The sequence below is a fragment of the Parasteatoda tepidariorum genome, chromosome 2 (genome assembly GCF_982258835.1).
Source record: "Parasteatoda tepidariorum strain Cologne lab strain chromosome 2, Ptep-v5.0, whole genome shotgun sequence".
In the NCBI taxonomy this organism is placed as follows: Eukaryota; Metazoa; Arthropoda; class Arachnida; order Araneae; family Theridiidae; genus Parasteatoda; species Parasteatoda tepidariorum.
The window spans coordinates 99,879,222-99,901,342 of NC_141756.1; the positions used below are offsets into that span (position 1 = coordinate 99,879,222).

General features: G+C 29.0%; 3 protein-coding genes across 5 annotated transcripts in view; 1 reads left to right on the forward strand and 2 right to left on the reverse strand.

Annotated features, from left to right (window-relative positions):
• mio (GATOR complex protein mio) overlaps positions 1–601 on the forward strand; it is a 38,056-nt gene extending 37,455 nt beyond the window's left edge. For all 3 annotated transcript variants that reach the window (XM_043043483.3, XM_043043486.3, XM_087157862.1), the window contains exon 27: positions 437–601. In XM_043043483.3, coding sequence (XP_042899417.1) covers positions 437–524 — 88 coding nt within the window. In that variant the 3' untranslated portion in view covers positions 525–601. The remainder of the gene's footprint in view (positions 1–436) is intronic.
• On the reverse strand, positions 547–21,428 carry LOC107443535 (replication protein A 14 kDa subunit). Its single transcript, XM_016057479.4, has 4 exons — positions 21,145–21,428; positions 16,426–16,500; positions 2,385–2,496; positions 547–689 (listed from the first exon to the last, which is right to left on the reverse strand). The coding sequence occupies exons 1-4, from the start codon at positions 21,232–21,234 to the stop codon at positions 619–621; spliced, it is 348 nt and encodes a 115-aa protein (XP_015912965.4). The 5' UTR covers positions 21,235–21,428; the 3' UTR covers positions 547–618.
• Positions 12,164–16,419, reverse strand: LOC139424794 (uncharacterized). The gene has a single exon (XM_071177895.2). The coding sequence runs from the start codon at positions 16,356–16,358 to the stop codon at positions 14,001–14,003; it is 2,358 nt and encodes a 785-aa protein (XP_071033996.2). The 5' UTR covers positions 16,359–16,419; the 3' UTR covers positions 12,164–14,000.
• Positions 21,429–22,121: the final 693 nt, after the last annotated feature.

Consider the following 22,121-nt stretch of genomic DNA (forward strand, 5'->3'; position numbering starts at 1 on the left):
TTTTAGGGGGGGGGGGGTGTAAATATAATTTTATAACACCTCTATTTATTTTCCTTATGAGTTGTTACTAAGTAACTGGTAAAAGTTATGAAACAAATGTCTGTAAAGTTCAAAAAGAATTCATGTTGTGACTGAAAATAGGAATCAAATAGTGAATCCTGACCGAATAGCAACATTTTTTTAAACCAATTGTTAAGAAATATTATTTTTTATAGAAATATAAGTTTAGATAAGAAAATAATCAAAACTAGTTGTATCATTGAGAGGGTGAAGGGAAAAAAAAACTAAATAGAAACTTTTAGAAAAAAAATACCCTCTCAATTATTAAAACATTATAAGAGATAGTGTCTATCAGAATGAATTTAGAATCATTTCATTTGATCAAATGTTATTCAGTATGTTCAAATATTTCATTTTTGTGCTTTTTCAATTGTAGGAATCACAATGAGTGTCCAGTTACTGGTTGCATGTGTAAGTGTATGTCTTTGGATGCAACAGGAAAACATGTCACTGAAGTGTATTAGCTAGAAATATAAAGCCAAATAATTTTCTTATACTGTGATTTTTATTGAATAAAAAAAAAAGAATGATACAAAAAAAATGAGAATTCCTTTTTCTTTAAGGCATTGTTACATAGTGATCAGGAAATCTTGAGGCCAAGGATAATACCTCATTGTGCAAAGACATGTCTGAAATTACATTTAAGCTTTCATTAGTTTAAACATGCTTTAGAAAAGTTGTAGTATTAAAATGATATACATTGTGCCCACTTAAAATCTGTAGTCACCCCGGTAGTTTTTGAAGGATTAGTTTACTCATAAAAGTAGGGTCTAAGTATAGTAAAGTTGCCATTCGCAATACAAAGAAGCCTAGCGGTAAAACTCAGCGATCAATTTAGTAAGAAAAAACATCACCCTTAGAGGTTGGGCAGCCTTGAGGAGCAAGGCTTGTCAACCAAAGGTCTATTGTACCCAAACCCTGGCAAGCAGAAGAGCTTTATAGCTGAAACAAGTTCCGCAAACACCCGACAGGAACATCCTGTAGTTAAAGCAATGTTGTCCCAGATGTTCGAATCTTTGAGCAAAATTGACTTCATACTCACAAAAAATATGTATGTGAAGTCTCCTCCTCAAGATGACAACTGACAAAGGAGATCAGGTGCAATAACCATAAAGTAAAGGTTGCAGTTACCAATGATCTTCCTCATCCTTACAAGTAATGTTAAAAATAAAAGGCGTAAAATGCATATCTTTTAGTTAGATGCAATGATTAGTTTTTAATACTTTTAACTATGTTCGTATATGTCAACTACATTACTTTTCAGTATTATTAATACATCTTATCAGACGTTTTGGTTGGTAAATGTAAAAATAAAAAAAAAAATATTAAATTTTAAAAAATCGGATTTAAGACAAGCAAATCTAATTTTTTCCAACTCTGCCTAAACCTTACTTATATGACTATGGCTCTTGGCCGTTCAAAAATTATTGGGGTGAAAACGGTTTTTAGCAGGCACATTGAATAACTTTAGAACATAGAATTCAGAATAAAAATAGAAATATAAGTACAGCATACCATTAAAATTATAGAATAAAAAAATGTCGAACATGAAGGTTATTCGGTCTGATGTAATGAAGACTTCTTTACTATTAATTGAAAAATGGGGAAAAATTTAAGTACATATTGGCTGCCACAACTAAACAAATACAAAATGCCTTTTTCACTTATTTTTATTCTATTTTTTATTATTTACATTACAAAAATTTCTACATTAAAAAGTGATTATCAATGATGTAATTCATTTTTCTTATAAATAAATTAATATTTACTAAGTTATCAAATTTAAACAAATATTTTAAATATACCCTATTATTTGAATATCTTAATTTGATAATACAGAATGATCTTAATGATTCATCAAAATAATGCAATTCTTTGAAAATCGCCAAGTTTATCATAAAAATTTCTTTACAATTAACAATTTTAAACAATGGAAATACATATTTATACGTATATTACATATATGTTACCAACAAAGTTTGAAGTCCAGCATTCTACATGCCTAGGCATTGAATCCAATTACTAAAACTAAAGCCGGTAATGTATGAAACAATTTATATTTCACACATTTCCTAGGCATTTTATAAAATGCCTGCGTAATAATAAAATGTTGCGTAACGTACATCATAAAAAACTTTTAATTAAACATTAAATTTTTACAGTGCATAACCTTACTATATAATAGTTCTTAATATTATTTAATATTTTAATTTCTCATTCATATTATGCCTGTAAATGCTGTTTCATTGGGTTTTAATAAAATAAATCAATTTAGTCATGTCGTGGTTGTTTTCAAATAAAGTAAGCTTTAATAAAACTTTTACCTGCTTTTTCATAAAACTCCTTTGGAAAACTGATAAGATGCTGGCACTTAATGGTGTTGTTATGGCTGACAGTACCTTGAACCTCAATAAATCCTTGCAATAAATCTTGAACCTGTTAGAAGCAATTTACACAAAATTAATTAAAAGTATCAATAATTTATTTAGATTAAGTTTAAGAACAACTTAGTAAGTCTTCTGTTACTATATACTAATCTTTACAGCATTTTAAACATTAAAATAATCATATCAAGTCACATTCTAATTAATTTGTTTTAAAATCTTAGTCAATCAAAAAGAAATGAAGTTGGGAAAAAAAAATTCAGATTCAAAAGTGAAATGCGTAAACATGACTTGGATAAAACAAATCCTGGAAAAATCTAAAAGAAATGTCAGCTTAATTGATAAAAATTAAAAAAACCTATCAGTGGCAATCTAACCAAGATAGGTTGTTTTAAAGCACACCTATTATCAAAAATATTCAATGAAATTTTTTTTGTAATTTAAAGACTTCTTCACTTGGGGGAGAAAAAAAAATACCCAGTTAAAAAATTAGGCTAAAGAAGATTGGGTATACTGTCTGCAATTGAAAGAACAACATAAGTGCTTCACCACAGATTTCGAGAAAAATGGCTTAAAAACTATTTTTTTTTCCATTGCTAATGCTATGAATGCTAAAATAGAATCTCTAAAAACTGATAACACAAAATTTATTTTAAAAAAAAAAAAAACTTGCAATTTATATCTTTTTAATGAAGTCTCTAATAAGCGAATATGTACTGAAAAATGTTTAGAATAGACAATTTTTCTTTGAATAATTCTACTTTGACTTTTGAAACTGTTTCAAACATTTTTTTAATATGAAAGGATTTATTACAGTAATAGACATTTTAAGAAAACTTCAGATAAACTAGAAAATTACTGGTCTTATTCCAGGGTGCATAGCAAAATCTCTCAACATAAAATAAGCACCTTTAAAGCACTCAAAAAATATTTTTAAGCACTATATACAAACAAACAAAATGCAAAATAATTTACAAAGACTTTATTTAATCGTGATAAAATAACTAATTTCTGACAAAGAACTCTTTTTCTTGATTATATTAGCCACCATAAAAAGATCCAGGGATTTTTCAGTTTGATTTCAGAGGGTGGAAAATGAAGCCTGAAATTGAGAATATCTTGCAAAATGCAGCAGAGTTGCACATGAGAGTGCAAGAATCTAGCCGAATCCAGCTCAGTAGACACAGTTGCGGACTCCCAAGTTTTTCATCAAATATGTAACATGATTGGCGCTATCATACGTTACTGACAGACGCTGAAATGGATTGTGGTTGAATGAATTGTGAAAACGTCGAATAGAACAATGTGAAAACCATGATTTTGCATAATACACAGCGAAAATCAACATGGTAAAGAAAAAAAATCTCATTTTCGAAAAGGGAAAATTAAGCACTTTTTAAAAACACCTCATGAAAAAAGCACCTTTAAACACTTCTTAAAAATGCTACGCACCATTTATTCTCTAGTCTAAGCGGAACAAACTTGTATCCTGAAAATTTTTCTAATGTTGTCGGGGAAAAAAAAAAATCAAACTTCAAGTAATTAAAGGTAGAAACAGTCGTTTCAGCTGGGGTTTTAAAATTATCTAAGAAAATAGAATAATCGAATTGTGCAAGTTTAGGAGTAATTAGTAATTAACAAGCATGTATTGTAATTAGTATATTGAAATTTAACAATTGATTACAATATCTGATGTGCAATGCGTTCAACTACAATGTATTAATAAAACATATGACAGGTTGTTTAACATAAAAACAAATATTTTGAGTGTAAAAATTAATTATACTTACACTGTTTGGAATAGACATTTGCCAGAAGCACTTCACAGCACAGATATACAAACTATACCTTACTCTCCTCTCTAATAATTTTATTAACATTTATTTTCCAATATTTCATTTCTTTAATAATGTTTACCTTAAAATTTCATTTATTTAAATTTAATATTGGTTGAACTGCCACTTATTAATACCAAATAGGCTTAACCCTCTTGTAAGTATCTTTCATCCCTTCACAGTTTCCTCATAGAATTTTATTATGTAATTAAACTCTTCAGAGAAACATGCAACTGGAAATGTAGTTTTTTATTTTCAGGACTATTAGAAGGTTAAAATTAAACTACAAAACAGCAAAAATAGGGGATTGCTTTGGTATCCAACTGGTAATTTTAGAAAGAAAAAAAAAGTTAACTATTTCTTTAAAAAAAACTTTGTTTTGTTACTTAATCTCTCTTCAAAACCATAACAAATTAACAATACTTAAACTTGTTTTTTCATTAATTCAATTAAATGCTAGAAAAACTACGATTAAATTCAATTTATTTATCAATGAATTGGGGATGCAACAGATCGTACAATGGTCAGATATCTGGTCTGATTTTGAGCTGGCAACAATATCTTCTTTTTTTTTTTGTTCTTTCTTTTAGCATTTAATATTATGAGACAAATATTTTCTTTAAGTTCATATTCCTATTTCTTTTAAATAAATATTTAATTTAAAGTCAATATATATTTTAAACCACAACATTAATAATGCCATTTAATAAATATAATCATAATTATTAGCAAAAATTATTTAAACACATTTATTATTTAACCCATAAGAAATCTAATATTTAAACATCACATACGCAAGATTTGCAAAAAATAAGCAAAAAGATATTGTCACATTTCATATCACTCACAGTAATTCATGTTGGTATTACTAAAAAAATTTCTTACAGACAATTCCTTCATTGCAATATTAGAGTGACAACATAGCTGCCAAAAGAGAATATACGTTTATAAGTGATGAAAAGGCTTAGCTGTTTTCGCCTTCCTTATTGCTTCAATTGATAACTTATTGATTCCATTTCCTCAATTAATAAACATATAATTTTTTACTGACGGGGGCTGCAAGTCAATACATGTTTACTAATTTAGGATTCATGTTAGACAGGGTACGTAGCCAAATTTTTCAACAAAAAATAAGCACCTTTTAAGCACTGAAAAAAAATCATAATTAAGCGAAGTGGACAAGTTTTTGACAATTAAAGGTTGTATCCGTCATGTCAAAAAAAACCTTCTGACAGTTTTTGACAGTCAAAAACCCAAAATTGTGGCATAAGGATATTACCGATTATAAATATTAAGTATTTTTAAATTATCAATTAAAAACTAACTGAATCCTGAAATTCAGAATATCTTGCAAAATGCAGCAAAGATGCACATGAGAGTGGAAGAATCTCACTGAATCCAGCTCAGTGTACGCACATGCGGATCCGCAAGTATTTAATCAAACATGTAAAACGAATGGCGTCTTCATCGGCTACACCGAAATAGATCAGGGTTGAATTAATTGTGAAAACGTTGAATAGAACAATGTCATTTTGCATAATTCGTGGCGAAAATAAATATGGTAAAGAAAAGAATATTTCATTTTGGAAAAGGGAAAATAAAGCACTTTTTAAAAAGCACCCTTAAAGACTTTTAAAAAAACGAAAATATGCACCTTAAAGCACTTTTTAAAAATGCTACACACCCTGTTAGAATAAGATGGAGTAATGGCAACTTGGAACTTTTTTGCCACAAGCCATGGCTGTTGATGGCATTTTAGGAATTATAAAATGTAGAGTGGGAAATCATCTTGACTGGAAGGTGAGTCACAACTGCAGAAGAATTTGCAAAAATTGCTGCAGGAAATACCCAAAATATCAAGGGACATTTATATTGAAAAAAGAGATAAATAAATTCAAAGATCTTGAAGAAAGATGGAATAATATCCATTCTCTTCCTGACATATAGAACACTCACTATTTGCAGCCTGTACAAAATTTTGTTATTGACAGGGATGTAGCGAATATTCGGCCCTTTTGCCGAATATTCGTTTGCAGGTTGGCTGAATAATTGGCTAAATATTCAGCAAATTATTATTTGGAAAAATATTTTTCAGCTAAGTTTTTTTGGGGGCAAATTCTAATAGATTTAATAAAGAATAAATCTAAAATAGTATTTTTCACTATACATTATTAAAACTTATTTTTACACATATTTGTTAAGTTCTAAAATTTGTTAATTTATGATATGAGAGACAAATAGAAAAATGAATTTTGAAGAATAGAAACTAGATTTTTATTTTCTCTAACAGCGCTGCATTTTTAAAAGCGCTTCCAATTAGTGAAAATTTGATTCGAAAAAACATTATCTCAAAAGCTTTCTTCATAAAAACAGACATTAATTTTTTTTCTCCAAACTAGAGACAAGACTCAAAACAAGTTGAATGCATTTCAGTTAATGCCTTCAATTGTTAAGAAGTCTTTGCTTAAACAACAATAATTTTGCTTTTGAAGTAAAACATATTGATTTAGTACCGTAAATTTTGAAGAAAAAAAAGTTATTTTTTCAAGTGGTTTCACCTGAAAAAATAATGGCAGCGATATTTTCGGGCTGGGCCCACTTTGTCAAAATCAGCTTTTAATGCTTAAAAAAATAAGCCATAATAAATGTTATAAGTTGATATTAAATAAAAGTAAATAATAATGTTTGCTTTTTAGTCCACATTTTATAATACAGAAACAAAAGTTAATAGTACCCTGTTAAATTTGGATGATTTGAAGTGGAAAATAACCAGAAGAAAAGTTCGAAACCGCAAAGAATTCTAACTGTGATTATTTACATAAATGAAAGAGATAAATAAAAAAATATTAACCCCACAATCAAGCATTGAACATGTAAACTTTATCTAAAAATGTTGCTACATTTTTTTTCCTCATTAAATCAACCATTATTTATTTATTAGCTATAGTTATTAGCAAAGTCTAAGTAAGGGCCTAAAAACAATACAGAGCGAAAATTCAAAATGTAACTGCCGCAATAAATCATTAACCAAAAACAAGTACAGCTTTAAGACTAAAAGAATAGCTATACTTTGAAGAAAACCTGTGTTTCAGCCTTTCCATTTAGGGGGTCAGCTTGCCTGACAGTGAAGCCAATGGTTGCGGGTTCGCATCCTGATCAGGGCATGGATGTTTTTCTGTTGGGTGATGGGTATCTGTGGTGTGGGTGATGTTGCTTGCCTCTGTGACTCAGGTATCCACTGGATAACGTTAACTGAGCAACACTTCCGAGGTGAGGAACAAAAGTTTAGTGCCTGTCGTTAAATCCCCCCCCCATTTAGTAGAAAGTTTGTTTGTAACCTTTTCCTTTCAGTCCACACTGAAAAGAACTCTTTTACTGAGGGGCCTTTCGATTTCAGCTTCTTTTTCAGGGACAGGGTCAATCTTTCAAGAAAAAATAAGCACCTTTTAAGCACTCAAAAAATATTTTTAAGCACTATGTACATTAACAAAATGCAAAATAATTCTCAAAGACTTTACATGATCAAGATAAATAACTAGAATTTGACATATTAGCCATTAAAAAATGATCGAGATATTTTTCGGTTTGATATCAGAGGGTAGAAAATGAAGCTTGAAATTGAGAATATCTTGCAAAATGCAACAGAGTTGCACATGAGAGTGCAAGAATTTCACTGAACCCAGCTCAGTATACATGCACATACGGACTAGAAAGTAATTCATCAAATATGTAAAATGATTGGCGCTTTCATACGCTATGGACCGACAGTACGGCGAAATGAATTGTGAAAACGGTGAGTAGAACAATGTGAAAAGCCCGCTTATGCATAATACTTGACGAAAATCGACATGGTAACGAAAAAAAATCTCATTTTCGAAAAGGGAAAATTAAGCACTTTTTAAAAACACCTAATAATAAAAGCATCTTCAAGGGCATTTAAAAAATTAAAATAAGCACATTTAGGCAGTTGTTAAAAACGCTACGCACCATGAGGGAGTGACAAGCTTTGAATGATTACTAAATAGTGTATAGAAAGAGTATAGAAAGGAGAGAACTGTTTTTTTCCCCAGGAAAATTATTTAAGGGGTAGATTTCAATATTATAATTTAAAGGTAATTGTGGTGGAAAATTTGAGACTATCCAAAGTATAGTTCAAATTATAAATTTTTTTAAAAACATTTTCCTCAGAGACAGAGCAAAGAAAACAAATTAACCAGAATTTTGTGTTAAAAGAGAATGAATAATTCCTATATGAATGTATTGTGTACTGTATTAAAACGACTGCCATAGAAAAAATACAAGCATAATAATTTAAACCCCTTTATTTCATCAAAATTAATTAATTTTGAAATTACACATTTCAAGCACTTTTTACGTACCAAATACTTAAAACAAAAAGTAACAGTGCAAAAAGTTATAATATATCTTATAATGGTGTAACAAATGTACCTGAAAATTGGCAATCTCACAAAATAAAAACACATTAAAAAAATTGAAGTTAAACATATTAAATTATGAGCATTTTGTAAAATTCGACCATTTAAGAACCAATAAAATATTTAATTATAAATGTTAAGAATTGAAACTTATTATTCCTTTTTTCTGATCGTAATTGAGATAGTAATTACACAAAAGCTAATAAACCTCATGTATGTTAAATTAATCATATTTAATTAAATTAAAACTGGCCTTATTAACTTTTATTCCACAGAAAAACCGTGAACAAAAAATGGCTAATAGGTTACTACTCTTATTGAAGATGTTGAGTAGTTTTGCTTATTTCCAAAGTAATTAGCAAATAATTAAGTCTTAAATAAAAAGCAATGGGTCAGTTCCCAGATATAGAGTTTTTGGAGCTAGCTCCAAACAGTTCTAAAGAAGCCATTTGAAAATTAAAAAGTTTAATCGATTTTCATTGGAAGAAAACAGTGTAGAAAATCTTTCTTTCACTTTTTGTAATAAATAAACAATTTTGTGTAAAATTCAAATGTTTTGAAAAAAAAAAACTTTTTATTTCAATATAAAATATTTTCCAATTTTCTGGAAGAACTAGCATTTAAAATATTGAAAAAAGAATTGTTATTAAATAAAGAATAGTGACGTTATGTGAAAATTATGAATTGTATAGTCAAAACATCAGCCGTTAAAGGATTAGCAACAGTTAACCATTATTCGACAAACTTCTTAAAAGTTTTGCCTTCTGTAATATAAAAAACATCTTAATATAAATATATAAAATAAATACATTTTACATTAAACACTTAAAAAAAAAAAAAAACTTAATTTACTTCCAATATTTTGAATGGCAAATGAATTTCTTTATATAAATTCTTCATCAAATCAACGTACAACAGATGTAATAATTATACATTAAACCTTTATAAATCCCTCAATTTGAAATAATTGTAAGGAATCATTTTATACAATTATTGTTGTAAGATTACATGTTATTTGTGAGAATCGTGTTACATGTTATTTGTGAGAATTATATTTTAGTGTGCTTTATAGAACAAAGAATATATTCCTGCCACTGGGTTACATTTGGTTTATCATTGAAATTTGTATTAGCATATATACAAAGCTAGATAATGCATACATGAACCAGCTGCACAGAAAAAATTGGAAATATACAGTTAATCATTAAACTTATCAGCTTATAAAAAAAATATAAAAAAACTAACAATGAAAAATTATAGAATTTATCCAGAATGAAACAGTGCTAGGAAGAAAAATAGATCTAGTATTTATTTTTTTAATATAAGCTGATCTTTTTGAGATGTACTGGAAAATAGTATTTTGTAAATAACATGAACAACAAAATCTTACAATTCCACAATATAGTTTTTGTCGTTAACAAGGCCATTCACTTTAACACAACCTGTTTTAAAATAAATTACTTAGAATACAAGCTTTTGCTTACAAAATTAAACAATATTTCAAAATATATTTAATTTATGTGCAACAACTTGGTAATTAAATTACAATAACTACCACAACATTACACAATTTCATTTACAAAGTTAGTTTCATAGTTGTAGTTCTCAAAAGTTTAAAAAACTAGTCCGGAATATAAGTTCCTTTGATAGTATAAATCACCATGCAGAAGCAAATTGAAAAATAAATTAATTTCTGATTCTTTGTTCTGTTACTTTGTACACATGCATTTCTCAGTGAAGTATCAAATATAATAACTTTTAGGGGGCCAATGAAAAATTAAATATAATAATTAATCCATAAAGAAAGTGGTAAAATCTGCATGTAGCTTGTTGAGAAATGTTTTATGTTCTAGTCGCAGATAGTAAGATTTTTTCAAGGAGGAAAAAACTTAGACGAAATAGGTTTCTTCCGACCCAAGAACAAAGAAACGGTTTTTCAAAAAGAAATGTTAAATATTAAAACAATATTTTAAATGTATTATGAACTATAATTGAAATCTAATTTAAACAATCAGTATTATTAATTTCCAAGGTAGTAATTACATCACAAGTGAAAACTAGAAAAAGGAATTTAATGAATTTCTTGAAAAATTAAACTAAACTTGTGTAAAATTTATATATGTAGGGGTGATTGTGAGCCCAAGTTAAAATTCCGGAAAATTTCTTGAGTTAAGAAAAAAAAAAAAAAAAAAACCAGTTCAAATTGAAAAATTAGAAAAAAATTTAAACAAGGTTTTTTTCCTTTTTCTCAATATTTCTTAGTTTACTTTAACTATATTTAAAATTTTACACATACCTATACCATTTAAACATACCTATGATGACCTGGAGAAGTAATTAAAATTTACAAATATGTCTTTCTTTCTTCAGTTTATGATTATAACTATTTACTGATAAAAAATTTATATTAATCATGAATATAAGCTTTAAAGTATCTCTCTGGCTAACAAATAAAATAAACTTTGTTTCTAAGTTCCACCTTTGAAAATTTGATTTCCGGAAACTTCTGTGATCAATGATTTTTTGAAGCATCTGGACCTTCGATTTCCGGAAACTTCCAGATTACTGTTAGCGAAAATTCCGGAAAACCGGATTTTTTCCGGAGCACAACCAGCCCTGTATATGTTACGTAAAGGAACAGTAAAACCTAATTTTAGAGTTGCAAGAACTTTTAATGTCAAGATTAAATTTCATCAATATAATCAATATCTTTCATTCATTAACAAATCGCATACTAAACATACATACACTTCCAAACATATGCAGTACTACATGTATATAACATATTAAATTCACAATTACAAATAGCATAAATTTTCAAAATCAAATACTGAGATACCTTAATTAACTCTTAGACAATATGATATATAGATCTTAAAATTCTATCTAAAACTACAACAGTGCTCCAAATTAACAGTGGTCTGTTTGTCCAATATTACATAACTCTGATTTGAACTACTATAAAGTAATTATTAGTGGTATCCTGGACAAACAATTGATTAAAAGGAATGGTCCGTTGATTTGGTCTATTTTTTTGTTACAAAACAGCATCTTTCATTCAATTGTCAGTGTTACACATTCTCAGAGTTATCTTTCACTTAAAAAAATATTTTTTCGAAAAATCTAATCGAAAAATAAATGGACAGATGAAAATGTGTACAATCTAGTGACATCTTTTAGTTACTGGTCCTTAAGACTAACGACTAAAATTTCTTAATGTATAAAAAATAATAATATAAAATTTAAAAAAGAGAATGAAGATTTTTTAACTTTTTGGTGATATCTTAAATTTAACTTGTTTAAATTTAAGCTGTTTTAATAATTATCAATGCTAAACAATTAGTCATTCTTAGTTTCTTTCATTTGTATCATACAAGACGTCTGCAAAAAAAAGTAAACAAAAACATGAAGCAGACAGCATAAGTATGATTTATGCAAAGTTAAGAAAGTCAGTGTTTCGTGTATGCTACTTCCAAAGAAAAAAGATAATTGTCACTTTAGCCCAAAGATTAGTAATCCCATCGTTAGCGAGCGAGCCTACAATCCGTTGATTTTTTTACAACTTAACTCGACACGACAATTGTTTTACAACGAAAATAAATTACTGCGGTGAGAGTAGGAAATCTTTTAATGTAATTTCATTTGGAGTAAATTTACTAATATTACTTAATATGACAATTACTTTATATGAATGTAGTTCTATGTATAACTATTATAATTTCTCTGATGTTCTTAATGTTAATGTGCATGTATATATATATTTTTTTGCCAAGAATAAATGAAAATATTGAATAGTTAACTGATTACGTATACTTAATAAAATGATTCTCTTATCAAAAATATTACGAGCTTGCAGATACTCTTGGATTGTGTGCGCAGATACTTTATGTTACTATGCCAGTCTGATCTACTAATTGGTTCATAAATTGAGTTAGAAATGAGCTCCAGCAGTCTGTTTACTAATAAAAAATCAATCTGTGTCCCATGGGAAAAAAATCAATGCATTCAACGCTCAATTCACAAAAAAAGTGGACATGAGGATGAAGATTTTAACTTCATTATAAATGTTTGAAATTTTAATAGCTGTAAATTGTAAAAGTGCATACTATTTCATATTTTAATAAAAAAAAAGAATGAAATTTTAGTAATTAACTTGCTTACTTTAAATTTAATATGCGCTACTGCGCCTGAGTGGAAAGACTGCACCAAAATCTTTATCTTTCATGGTCTCCTATAACTGAACAAATAATTCTACAATTCTCCAAACTTATATTTATATGATCAGACAGCTATTGTTGAGTTTTTGGTCCGCAGAAAAGTGTTCAGTAATTTTCGTTACAAGAGGTAAGCATATCAAAATTTACTAACACCAGTCACATTACCAGCCAGTAACGTTTGAACCCCTTAACGTTAAATTCTCTTTTGTTTACTTAACTACATCTTGGAAACTTATAAGCAAATAAAAATCCTCACAATTAAAAAAAGTTATTAAAGAGATTTTACACAGGGTAATACATTACTAAATTTAGTCAAAAGAAGAAAAGTAAAAAAAGGTTTAAACGAGTGTAACTTTCTTTCTCAAAAACAACAGTTTATATGAGCAATGCTTTGTACTTTTTAATAAGCCAGTTTAAACAAAAGCAATAAAAAATAACTGAAATATTAAATAAACTGAAAAAAAAAAAGATTATTTAAATATTAAATAAACTGAAAAACAAATAAATTAAACAACAGTGATAAACAAATAAATTAGAACATGGATTTAAAAATATTTAATAATGCCTTTAAAGAACATTTTTAATGCTAAAATCTTTTTATTTGACAAAACTCAAATACGCTATTTTCAAAAGGTCAATTCTAGGGATTATGTTAATTTAATTTCAAACAAACAAAAGCCTCATCATCTTTCCATGTAGTATCAAATTACTTTATATCAAAAATTTTTAATTCCCCCAAACACTGGTCAGAAATATATTATTTTTAAAATACACCTATATAGATCGAGATGTACGATTTTTAAAATATGTGAGAACAAATTACAATGTGGGATTTTCGATTTGCCTGACAGAATTAAAGGCTCCAATACTCAAAATCCATTATGAATTGGGAGATTTTATGATTTTTTAGTATTTATCACTCAAAATCATGACTTTCCATTAAGGTCGAAAACCATGACTTTCCAGGTATGCAGATACCTTGTGCTTATTCACACCTTAAAAACTATTATATTTTTGCATCATCACAACACCCAACCTTAAAAGGTCTATTTAGAATTAAATAAATCCCTAACGATTAGTCCTTGCTTTAAGATGCAATTCTCTGTGTGATTTTTCCCAGTCTGCTACTTGACATTCCCTGGAACAATAAAAATACTGATCTGGAAAGTTTTCTGCTTTACATCTGGAACATCTTTTGAATGATTTAACCACAACCTCTTGTTTTGAACAATAAGCACAGATTTTTAGCTTGCTTTTCCTTTCAGAGAGAATATTCTTTTTCTCTTTATTCCCACCAGTAGCATTACAATTTTCAGTATTGGGAAGGTCAGTTGTGGTACCATTGCAAATCGTATCATCCGTCTTTTCTTCCCCATTCACAACAAAACTGTAAAATGTGTTAAGTTCATCATCAACATCACTGGAAACTTCATTGACACTAGGCTTAGATTCTTCCACATTTCTCCCCTGATTACACAACTCAGTTAGGCCTAACTGCAAATCTTTCGAAGTTTTCGAGCCACTTTTCTTGGTAGATTTTTTCTCACTGTCTTCAACTACATCAGAATTGGAGGAACTTTCAACACATTTTGCTTTTGAATCACTTTTACTATCTGATTCATCGGGCACTGTACCAGAAATCTCAGTTTTGTTTTGAGTTTTGGGAGTGGTACATAAGCTTTCAACATGTTCCGATGATGCATTCACTGAACTTTCAACACATTTTGCATTGGAATTAATGTTGCAATCTACCTCATCCGGCAATGTTCTGCAATCGGTAAGAGAAGCAGTTTTATTAGCCTCATCTTTAGTTTCTGGAGGTCTAGAGCTTGCAATTTTTACTTTAGTAATTTCAGTTGTGGTGGTAGAGATGCCAGCTTTCTTCTTCTTCCTCTTAGAAGTCTTTTGAGTGCTGATATTAACTTTTATTTCAGTGGTAGGATTAGTCTTAGGAGAAGATCTACGTCTTGAAGGCAATACCACACGCCCAAATATTAAGCTAGATGTTCCAATGGCTACGGTTGTTAAGGATTTCTTTACCTTAAATAGCTGCTCGTCAAAATCACAAGGTTGATTATGCTGAAGAGCAAAAAGCTTACTGTAATTTTCGAAGCATATTTCATTTAACCACAGCCTTTGCGCTTCGTCATACATATCCTTTAATTGGGCAGGGTCTTGGCTGTCATATTCATACCTCTCCAGTAGCTTTTTCCTCAACTTTTGCCGGTATTCTTCTTTGCGCTTATGCTGAGTATATGAGTTTCTAAAGTTCGGATCATAATTGCAGTAAAATAATTCCTCCAAATCAAGACTCACTTGCTTTCTCCTACTTCCACTCAAAGGACAAAATGTCTCTATTTGTGAGTCACAAGACTCAACGAAAGTAGAAACACTACGCTGGCTCCGCTTTTTACAATTAAAGACTTCAACAATAGATTTTTTCCAGAAATCCTTTACTTCTTCTTTATGCTTACTTTTAAGAACCGTTTCACAAGTTCTGCTACAAGTCGAATTCATACCAAGACATATGTAAGGTTCCAGGCATTCTTTGCCATGCAGAAGTTTTACATAACAATTATTGTGTTCTGGACATAAAGCTGTTTCTGGTTTGTAAATATGAACAACGCTCAAAGCTTGTGGCTTGCCAACCTTATACTTATCTTTTAGCAAGCCAAATATACTCTCTTCATCCTTAAATTGGCAAGAACATTCCTCGTCTTCGGCATGATTATTAAAAATATTATAAATATCGCACGTTAGCAAAAGTTTTGGAAGAGATTCTCCCCAGTGGGTAGCTAAATACTTCTCAAAACATGTTGGCATAAATTTTTTGCATTCCCAACTCTTTTGGGGTCTCCAGTAATATATAGTAAGATCAATATTATTTTCATCTTCTTTGCTTACATCAGATTCTTTTAACCATTTTCTTAAAAGTTTAAGAAAGCCATCAACGAACCCGCAATACATGATACATAATAAAGAAACTATACCAGAATAAGTCACTTTTCCACTATCATTCTGTTCCATAGCAGAGCTTAAATGTTCTAAACTTTCTTCAGAATAAATAGGATTTTCGGTAGTGTATAGGGAAGCTTTGTGAAAATTCTGTACAATTCGAAAAACATTTTCTATAAAAGATTCGACTCTCTCGAATGTAGATTCTACAATTTGCTTATGAATTCTTATATAAACGAAGTCTGGTACGTGTCTTTCGTAGTGGGATATCACAAACGCACTGAGTTCAGCATGATTGGATGCATAATCTTCAAAACTCAGTTGATATGTTAATAAGAAACGAAGCCAATATGTCGGTCCTTGTGCCGTCCACATCTTTTTCAATGCATTACGATTTTTACGGAAAAATTTATATTCTTCAACGTCTAATTTATACAAAAAAAGTTCTGGGCGTATCTGAACGATTCTCATATTTATATCACACAAGCAAATAAATAACAATGTTAAGAAGAAAAGTTCAGTTTTAGAGTTGACTTACGGGTTCTTGTAGTTGAACAGTAACAATATCATTGCTGGCAGTTTTCATGGTAAATGTTCTTCCACTTGATTCCAACTGTTAAAAAATCAAATAAAAATCTTAGAATTCTTCCATTGTATATATGAAAGAGAAATAAAGAATTTAGTGCATTTTATATTTTAATTATTTTTAAAAGATAATAAAAGCAGAAATAAATAATTCAAATTGTGATCATAATTTGACAAGATATGACAGATACTAATCACTTCACCAGTGGTATTAGTCTGTACAAGCTATTTACACGACTCATGTTCATATATGTGCAATAGATATGTAAAATTTATCCCTTGAAAGCAGGGTTCGTTGATTTAAATCAGCTTGATTTAAATCTTGATTTAAATCAAATGATTTTTTTAAAAAAATCATTGATTTAAATCAACTAATTTTTTTTATCTATATATATTGATTTCAAAAGTTAAAAAACAGTGTTTTAAATTTTTGATACTTATATTATTTTCTTTTCTTAGTATTAAAATTTAATTTAAATAAATTGCTGCATTAATTAATTTTAGTTAACAAAATTACTTTCTTGGTGTGTGTTAAATTCCAACACATTTGAAATTACAATTTTAAAAATCGTTTGATTCTTGAGATTGAAAGTATAGATTAAAGTAAACATTTAATGCTGTCTTAATATAGATTTGCATAGCTGTAGAAAGTAATTAATAAACATGAATTTTTTTCAAAAAATAATACAAATAATGTTAATTAAAATTGTACCTTTTGAATAAAAAAGCGTGAGTTAAAATCTACATCATATTTTATTGGCGGAAAATGTATATTTCTGAAGCTTGAGGTTATATTAAAAAGAAATTACCCTAATATGCCAAAAACAGAGGGAAAAAAAATGGCTGATGAATTCAGATGTTTTTTTTTCCTAATATAGTGTCATTCTTCCCTTTCAAACTCTTTCGATGTCTATTTGATGCAGTAGGGTTATTAACTGGTATTTTTTTTATCATAATATGTTTACAGTATCTTTGACATGTGATTTTCTATAAAGAAATTTTGGAAAAAAAATTCCAATGAATACATAGATTTTCTAATTTTTTTTTAGTTTAACTTATCTATTTTCATATAGAATTAAAAATGAATATTTTAATATAAAAATATATAGATAAAATTCTTATTTATTTTTTGATGAATGGCTACATTTATAAACACAGTCTGCTACATTTATTTTGTAATTTTAAAAATCAAGAGAAAAAAAAAGAAATCACAATTTTAAATTAAAGTTATGGTTTGCTAACTGAAACTTTGCTTTAATAGTTAAAGCACAGGGGTCTGTCCAAGCCGGTACCTTTACAAATTCAACTTTAGGAAAAATGATAGAATAGTCACACAAAATACTTTTTCTTAAAATTTTATTTTTTTGTCTCGTAAGAAACAATAAATCCATATTTTTACTATATTTGTGTTGATCTTCTAATATATATTTTAATTTTCACAAAATAGGTATCTCTCAGAAAAACCAAAACAGACCCCTGAAATATTCTTTAAATTCTCTATTTCATCTAGTCTTTTAAATTTTAATCACGCATTTTTTTCGAAATGGTTGCTATGCATTCAAAGCCATGTATTATAATGCAAAATTATTTTAGTTAGTGCTTCTAAAATATTGTTACAATATAGTTTTAATATTAAGTTAATTTGATGAAACATTTGTAATTTTTTTAAATCATAAATTAAAGTTCTTACAGTGTATTTGAATAAAAAAAAAATAATCTGATTTAAATCAAAAAAATCCGATTTAAATCAAAAAAATCTGATTCTTTTGCTTTTTTTTAAAAAAATCACGAACCCTGCTTGAAAGGCTTACTGTAGGTGCTAATACAATCTATTGGCGATCGAAATGGGCTACAGGTGGTGTAGAGCAGAACTCTCTACCTATGGCAACACTTTACATGCTTTCACCATTAGTGTGAGGGGAATCATAGTAGAAGGAAGTACGTTAGTTTCTGTCTAGATTTTTAAATAGATTAAAATCTAAGTTTGAAAATTACATGGAACGGAAAACTGCAATAAACATAGTTCCAAAAGAAAGCGTCAGGGAAGTTTTAAAAGATATTTTTAACAATTAAATACGAAAAATATTAAGAAAAGGAAAAATATTGTAGTACATTCCTATACAACTGAAAAGAGGGAAGGGCCAAAGGCATGGAACTGGACTTTTCCCCAGATGATGCCTTTAAGCAATGGAATTACCTATACTTATTACCTTTTTATTGCGGGGATCTTTCGTATCGTGATCTGTTGCGCCAACTACAATTGCCAAGGTGCCAAATAGATTTTAAACTTACAAATTAAAAAAAAAAAAAAAAAAACATGTAGATATTTGCTTGGGGGTGGCTACAAGTTGATCCCTTTCTGTGATTTTTTTTTTGTTAGTTTCTTGTGGGCCGCCGCCCGAAAGTTGCCCAGACTTGGCGATTATTCTGCTACAGATCAGGATACGGGAATCTCCCCTTTATAGCAATTAAGAAAATGTTTACAAGATAAAAACATTTTTTTTTCTGAGATAAAAGATTCGATAAAATTGAGGAAAGTTTTGATAAGAAATTGAATTCCAAAATTAATTGCCTGGAAAAAAGACGAATTCATGCTAGTTACTGAGGAAACTAAATTTTCTTTCAACATCTCCAGCTATTATCAAACTTTTCACTCGCAAAGCGAAATCATCGTGGTAGGTGTACAAAACTTAAGAATATGCTACTTTTCCTTCAAATATGTTAATCCCTATTATTCCATTTTATTCATTCTAAAATCCAAATTTATGCTATTAAATCTACCCTACAAGTATAAAAAAAATAAGAACACAACTCAACCATAAAATAATAATTGAATAGAATTTTTCATTATTTATGCATAATTCGTTTTAATTTTAGTGTTGTAGACATTTATGTTGGATTTTTTTATTTTCATGAATGTTTTCAGAAAAAATAATTCTATAATAGGTACATTTTAATTTCAGTTTTTTTTTTTTTTTTTTTTTTTAAAATTCCTTTGAGTTAGTTTTGTTTACAACACACATTTGTTAATACAAAAGAGAGGTTATTAAAGATTAATATGATTCGATAAATAGATCAAAGATTTAACACTAAATTTCCACTTCTTTAATAATTACAGATCTTTTTACCCTTTTTCATATCAATTGCAAAGTTAGAATAAAATTAGAAAGTTAAAAAAAAGAAACTGATTTATTAAGGCAATGCAGTATTTTTTACTAAATTATTATTTCATTTTTCAATGTGTCTAAAATCCCTTGTTGGAAATAATTTTAAAAATTTCCAACGCATGGACACATATAAATAAAGAATTCTAAGCAGTTTTTAATGACTAAAATATGGGGAATATTTTCGTATCGTTATCTGTCGCACCAACTACAATCGCCAAGGTGCCAAATAGTTTTAAACTTGCAAATTTTTCTAAAAATTGTAGATGTTTGCCCGGAGATAGCTATGAATTATACCTTACGAGTTGATTCTTTTCTGTGATTTTTTATTTCAGTTTCTTGCAGGCCACTGCCCGGAAGTTGCCAAGATTTGGCAATTATTCTGTCACAGATCACGATACTGAAATCTCCCCCAAAAAAATGATGTATTTAAAGTTTTTTAATTTGGAGTTGGATGTAAATTCTCCAGGTCGGATATAAATTTGAGTTAAAGATAATAATTATAAATACTAAAAATTTTTAACTTTTATCTTAATATTAAAAACAATTTTAAGATAATTTACAGGGTGCATAGAAAATCTCTTAACAAAAAATAAGCACCTTTTACTTTGTAAGCACTCAAAATTTTATTTTTAAACACTATATACATTAACTAGTTTCTGACGAAGAACTTTCTCTTGATTATATTAGCCATTATGAAATGATAAAGAAATTTTACTGGTTCGATATCAGAGGGTGGAAAATGAAGTCTGAAATTGAGAATATCTTGCAAAATGCGGCAGAGTTACACGTGAGAGTGCAATAATCTCACCGAACCCTGCTCAGTAGACGCACATGCAGACTCGCAAGTATTTCATCCAACATGTAAAATGATTAGCGCTTTCATACGCTATGGACCAAGGGCATGCCGAAACAGATTGTGGTTGAATGAATTGTGAAAACGTTGAGTAGAACAATGTGAAAAGCGCTATATTGCATAATACTTGGCTGTAATCAACATGGTAATGGGAAAAAAATCTCAATTTCGAAAAGGAAAAATTAAGCTCTTTAAAAACACTCAATGAAAAAAGCACCTTTGAGGGCTAAAAACGAAAATCAAAAAAAGCACATTTTAAAAGAGCTACGCACCATGATTAAGATTTCCCTAAAATATAGGACTCTATAAGGAGCCCATTTTCGTATTTTAAAGCCATGTCATAAATTCGAAAAAAGGAAAGATGAGAACAAGACATGTTATGCTTCCAAGTTTGATAATAGAAAAGTAAACTAAATTTTATGGGAAACTTATGATGAAGACTTATGATTTGTCTAGGAAAAGTTAAATTCCATTTCAAGCAATGACTTTTTTAAAGTTACTAAACAACTTTTGGAAAAAAGTAGTGATGGCTGCGAATTAGATTTAAAAAAAAAAATGACACATTGAAAACTGCTAATGAAATCGCTGTTATTTTTAATCATTATTGTAAAATGGCAGGGAACAAAAACATTCAATTGAGGTTTAAACAAACCTGCATAAATTCTCCAAACACTGTAACATATTGTCCCAAGTATTGAGAGAGCGACGCACCAGTCACACGTTTACGAGTTTGGGAATTCATATTGAATACTTATAATGAAACAACAAATGTAATTTCAATGAAGTTATTACAGAAATTAGAATAATCAAAGAGATAAATAAACTTCTCCGAACTTTTAAAAAAAAAGACACAATATCTACAATGTTAACAGTTAAGTAAACAAAAGAACTTGAAAATTACGAACCCGCCAAGCAATGAGCAATTGCTTCCCACGTAATTGTTGGTGATGCGCATCAAATGTTTAAAACTTTTGAGTTTGATCAGTTCAGTTTCAGTCAATGATAGATTTCTAGCTTTTACGAACGAACACTGGTTAAATATTTTTTGATGCGTATTAGAACCTATTTTTTAAAAAAAACTATTTGAGTCGTCATAAAAGCCACAAGCTGCCTATTTTAATCTCAAATCTTCTACATTTCGATTTTTTGGCCGATGAAATGGCGATTGAATTGAGCTGCAGGTGGCGTAAAGCAGAAATCTTTACCTATGGCAACACTTTTGCATGCTTTCGCCATTAGCGTGTGGAAAGTCATAGAGGATTGAAATACGTTAGTTTCTTTCTTGATTTTCATACAGATCAAAATATTTTAGTTAGAAAACTATATGAAACTGAAAACTACATTAAACATAGTTATAAAGAAAAGAATCACGGAAATTTTAAAAAATATTTTTATTAAATAAAAAGGAAAAATATTAAGAAAATTGGGAAAATATCGTAGTACTTTCCTATACAACTGAAAAGAGGTGGAGAGGGAAGGGAGAAGAGTCAAAGGCATGAAACTGGTCTCTCCCCAGATTGCGTATTCGAGCGTTGCGATCGCCAATGCCTCTACGATCAATTCACTGACAACTCAGATTTCTATCATGACAGATAACTCATACTGCCGACTCGATCTAGTCGATAAAAT

Excerpts from the sequence above, each read along its gene's own strand:
- LOC139424794 (XM_071177895.2), bottom strand. The coding sequence starts at position 16,358 with ATGAGAATCGTTCAGATACGCCCAGAACTTTTTTTGTATAAATTAGAC.
- LOC107443535 (XM_016057479.4), bottom strand. The coding sequence starts at position 21,234 with ATGAATTCCCAAACTCGTAAACGTGTGACTGGTGCGTCGCTCTCTCAA. Across the intron at positions 2,497-16,425 it reads CTGTTCAACTACAAGAACCC|GTTCAAGATTTATTGCAAGG; the intron begins GTAAGTCAACTC and ends TGCTTCTAACAG. Across the intron at positions 690-2,384 it reads GGAGTTTTATGAAAAAGCAG|ACATGTCTTTGCACAATGAG; the intron begins GTAAAAGTTTTA and ends ATGTAATTTCAG.